Raw genomic sequence first — 5,130 nt, 5'->3', positions numbered from 1 at the left:
TATATTCCATTTAGCTTTAGAACTAGTTAAACTGACGTTTAATGAACGAAAGAGTAAAAAACAAATTAGTAAATAAGAGTAGTAAGTTTTGAAAATTTTAAAATATATGATATATGGTTCTTCTATAAAATATAAGTTCAATAATTCTATTCTTAAAAGATTTATGAACCAATATATGAAAACCATAGAAGAAGTGTAATTTATAAGTTTAATAATTCTATTCTAAAAACAATTGAACCAATATGTGAAAATTATAGAAGAAATTAGAGATAGTTTAATTGTTTAATAGTTTAATTGTTAAAATGATAGTTTTAATATATTTATGTTTGATAGTTTCAATTGTTAAAATGATATCTTTGAACTATGGAATTACCTACTAATAGGATGGATTTTTTTATTTAGAACTACCTTTTTTTGTTAATTTCTCCTTTTTACTAACAAATTTGTAGCTCTTGCAGTAATTATAGAAAAGAAAGGAATATCTTGAGTGTCATGCACAATCCTAGAAATAAAAGATGGATGTATTGGGATAGAGTTAGTAAATAATATTTAGAGGGAGTAGAGGATTTTTTAAATCATGCCTTTTCTGAAAAACAACGGGGAGAAAAAATTTCATGTCCTTGTACGGAGTGTGTGCTTATCCATCAAGTAAATCGGGCTACAACATATGATCATCTTGTGGTTAATGGTATTATACTGTCATATGATACTTGGTTTTGTCATGGGGAGTCTCTAAAGGGATCAAAAAATGCTGGAGAAAATAACCGAAGCCGTTCAACTCTAAGGGGCGATGATAGCGAGGAATGATACATGATGCATTTGTAGATGTTACATAGTTCATGGATACAGACATTAGTGAAAGTGGTGGCATGGATAAAAACATACAAGAGAATATTGCTCATCCATCTGGAAATCAACCTCATCCAGAGGTGGATAAGTTTGAACGGCTCATGAAGGAGGCAAATGAAGAATTGTATCCTGGATGTAAGAAGTTTAGCAAACTATCCTTTTTGCTGCATATGTATCGCTTAAAATGCACGTTCAAATGGTCAAATGAATCTTTTAATTCTTTGCTTGGACTATTGAAAGATGCGCTTCCTGAAGGAGAAAAATTTCCTCCTTCTTTCTATGAGACCAAAAAGATAGTTGAAGGCTTGGGCTTAAAGTATGAAAAAATTCATGCTTGTCCCAACGATTGCATGCTTTTTAGGAAAGAGTTTGCTAATAAGAATGTTAATGAATGCAAAGTTTGTGGGGCTTCTAGATGGAAAAATGATGCTAGAAAACTTCTAGCCAAGGTTCTAAGGTATTTTCCTTTAAAACCAAGGCTACAGAGATTGTTATGTCTTTAGAAACTTCTAAAGCAATGTGATGGCATCATGAAAAGCGCAACAAAGATGGAGTTCTACGGCATCCTGCAGATTCTGAAGCTTGGAAAATTTTTGATAGTAAATATCCCGAATTTGCTGGAGATCCTCGCAATGTGTGCCTTGGATTAGCTTCTGATGGGTTTAATCCATTTGGCACAATACGAACTGTAAACAGTACATGGCCAGTGATTTTAATGCCATATAATCTTCCACCATGGATGTGCATGAAACAAGAGTTCTTCATTTTGTCCTTACTTATTCCTGGACCAAAAGCTCTTGGCAATAATATTGATGTCTTTTTGCAACCTTTAATAGAAAAGTTAAATAAATTATGGGATGTTGGGATAGAAACATATGATGCCTCTGCTAAGGAGATATTTCAAATGCGAGCATCTCTCATGTGGACTATTAATGATTTTTCAGCATATGGTACTCTCTCTAGATGGTGCACTTATGGTCGGGTTGCATGCCCTTCTTGTAACATAAACACTCAATCTAGAAGGCTCAGACATGGCAAAAAGTTTTGTTATATGGGGCATCAGCGCTTCTTGAAGTTAGGACACAAATATCGGAATGATGCAAAATCGTTTGATGGTACTAAAGAAACAAGACCTGCACCTTGTCCAGTATCTGGGTCACTAGTGTTGAATCAAGTTAAAGAAATAAAACTTACTCTCGGCCAGTCGAGTGAAGGGGTAAGTGGAGTGATGAAAAACACATGAAAAAGAGGAGTATTTTTTTCAATCTTCTTTATTGGAAGTCTAACTTGGTGCGCCATAATCTTGATGTGATGCACATAGAAAAGAATGTGTGTGATAACTTAATTTATACATTATTGGATCTTGGTAAAAAGTCTAAACATAACTTAGAAGCTCGATTGGACTTGAAGGAGATAAAAATAAGACCAAGTTTATGGCCTCAATATCGAGCTAGTGGGAAAGCATATCTTCCTTCTACTTTTTTCACAATGTCTCAAAAGGAAAAGGAGTTGTATTATGAAGTACTACAAAATACCAAGTTTTCAGATGGCTATGCGTCTAATATCTCACGCTGCATTTGCAAACAAAAGATATCTGGGTTAAAAACTCATGATTGTCATGTTATAATGCAAGAACTTCTTCCTCTTGCCTTGCGGAGATCAGTAGATAAAAGAGTTAGTTCCATTTTAATTGAACTATGTACATTCTTTCGTGTTCTGTGTAGAAACGAACTAAAGAAGAGTTAAAGTTACTTGAAGAAACAATTCTAGAAACATTGTCTACTATGGAGAAACTTTTCCTCCCAGGATTCTTTACTGTTATGATACATTTGGTAATTCACTTGGCAACTGAGGCTAAACATAGGGGCCAGTACATTATTGCTGGATGTACCCAATTGAGACGTATAGATAATATCACTGAATCTTTATTATATATCTTTAGTTGTTAAATATTATAATATCAAACTAATACCATTATTTTATTCCTAGATATTTGGGTACTTTAAAATCATATGTTCGTAATCGTGCATGTCCAGAAGGTTCGATAGCAGAAGCATACATAGCAAATGAGTGTATGGCATTTTGCTCACGATATTTGGAGGGTGGAAATTTTTGTTCAAGAAAATGCGGTAATGAGATTGAGCATGAGACTAGTAAAGAAGAATGTCTTTTCCAACTGTCGGGGAGTCGTACGGTGGAGTAGATGTATTTGAGTTGGATGAGAAAACAAGGTTGCAAGCACATCGACATGTGCTTTTCAATTGTGAGTCAGAAGTGGTTGAGAATTATAAAAAGTAAGTGTTATATCTATTATTTAATATATGTACATTACTTAATTGATAACAAAGTAATATATGCGAGTTACATGAATAGGGAACATATTGCAGAAATCAAGAGATCACATCGTAATCGTCGTTTGACTCAACATCAACTTGATTGTATGCATTTCGATACATTTCATGAGTGGTTCAAGGAGCAAGTAAGTAGTAGCACTAAGTCATTGGTTGCATTAAATTATTTTCCTTGTACAGATATCCACATTTATAGTTGTATCTTTTATTTGGTTAGGTAAAGGAGCTTGAAGCCACATCTAACATCTTAAAGGATGTTAAAGTCCTTGCACAAGGGCCGAGTTACATTGCGAAAAGATTTAATGCGTTCGATGTAAATAATAGGTATCAGTTTCGAACAAAGCAAAGTGAAGAATTTAAGGTGACACAAAATAGTGGTGTTATGGTCATTTCAAAGACTGAAAGTTATGCAAGTACAAGTGACAATACTCCAAAGTCTGCAAATATCACATACTATGGCAGATTAAATGATATTGTGGAGTTAAACTACTATGAAGAATTTAAGGTTGTCTTATTTAAGTGTGATTGGGTTGATGTAACTAAAGGTAGAGGAGTTAAGGAAGATGACTTGGGTTTCACACTTGTGAATTTCTCACGCCTTACAGACTCTGGCAATCGAGAACATCATGAGCCCTTTATTTTTGCAGAACAAGCTCAACAAGTAATATTTATACAAAATCCTGAAGATCATGAATGGTTTGTCCCAAAGTTAATTAAACCTCGAGATATTTTTAATATGGCAGAGGAAAATAGTTTGCAGTTTGAGTCATCACTGCAGAGTGATGCCACTAACTTGGCTCTCTTAGAAAATACTCGTGTTCTAGAAGATGAGTATAATTATTGGCTAAGAAGTGGTATTTATGTGATAGAAATTGATACAAACGTACATTCTTGAGCTTCTCCAAATGATGGTAAAGCTAGTGTTGAGGGAGGAAATGACAGTGAAAATGAATATGATTCTGAATAAGATAGGTGGAACTTATAGAATATTTTTCTTGCAAGTGTTATTTAATAACTTCTTGTGATTTTTTTACTGCAGAAATTTGAATAAATATACTTTTTTGCTTTCAATTTGAGTCATTTACAGAAGATGCATGTTAGTCAGCTATGGATTTTCCATGTTTATATTGGTTGATTATTGGTTGATTTGAGTAAATTCTTTATGCTTTATTTTGCTTATATTTTGTTGATTGTAGCCATTGTATTGCAATTTGCTAATATGTTATTATCGCTAGACAATAGTTTTTGCTGGTGCATCAATACTTTTTATCTCTTTAACTATCTCTGCCACAAGGCTTTATTCGTGTGCACGGATTGTTATTTATTTTTTTCACAGCTTGAGACGAGGACGTTGTTTCCTCCTATTTTGCATATAACCTGTTGATTGGTTGGAGTTAATTTGGTACTAATATAACTTAATGCATCTAGATAATTTCTTTATTTTGGAAAATGAACTATACAAACTAGAGGCCGCAATCAACTGGTAATTGAACAAAATTGATGAAGATGTGAGACCTTATATTGAGCACTTGATGGATGGTCAAACTACTCTAGAGCCCAGCCATATATTGAGTAGTTGATGGATTATCAGAATTACTCTAACGCCCAAGTACATGATGGTCAATCTAATACGTTGAATAGTTCTGATGGTGGCACTGAAATTCCAAATGATGACGATTCTGGTAATGTTTCTATAGTATTGCAATATGATAATGTATAATATTAGATTATAGCTTTTAGCACTATTTATCCTTGTTTTCTTGTGATGGTTGCACATCATAAATGCTTATTGCATAGTGATATTTGATTTAATTGGTGCTTTCTTTGACCTTTAGAGGTTTTTTTGATTTTGAAGTGCTGAGATTCGAGTTGCCTTCTTGTTGCTGTTGTTCAAATTTAGTTATTGCAATTACTGCAATTATTTGGTTCA

General features: G+C 33.5%; 1 protein-coding gene across 1 annotated transcript; it reads left to right on the top strand.

Moving 5' to 3' along the window:
- The first annotated feature begins 839 nt into the window (after positions 1-839).
- LOC138883560 (uncharacterized) lies at positions 840-4,095 on the top strand. The gene is made up of 6 exons (XM_070164255.1): positions 840-1,298; positions 1,388-2,065; positions 2,350-2,523; positions 2,574-2,719; positions 3,223-3,328; positions 3,418-4,095. The coding sequence occupies exons 1-6, from the start codon at positions 840-842 to the stop codon at positions 4,093-4,095; spliced, it is 2,241 nt and encodes a 746-aa protein (XP_070020356.1).
- The last annotated feature ends 1,035 nt before the right edge of the window (positions 4,096-5,130 follow it).

Source organism: Nicotiana sylvestris, chromosome 12, assembly GCF_000393655.2.
Source record: "Nicotiana sylvestris chromosome 12, ASM39365v2, whole genome shotgun sequence".
Lineage (NCBI taxonomy): Eukaryota > Viridiplantae > Streptophyta > Magnoliopsida > Solanales > Solanaceae > Nicotiana > Nicotiana sylvestris.
Note: the sequence above shows the minus strand (reverse complement) of the source record. Positions and strands in the feature narration are given on the sequence as shown.

Bases quoted from the DNA above. Each gene is read 5' to 3' on its own strand.
- LOC138883560 (XM_070164255.1), top strand. From the start codon at position 840: ATGGATACAGACATTAGTGAAAGTGGTGGCATGGATAAAAACATACAA. The intron at 2,524-2,573 runs GTTAGTTCCATT...TGTTCTGTGTAG, and splicing joins GGAGATCAGTAGATAAAAGA to AAACGAACTAAAGAAGAGTT. The intron at 2,720-3,222 runs GTACATTATTGC...TTACATGAATAG, and splicing joins GAGGCTAAACATAGGGGCCA to GGAACATATTGCAGAAATCA.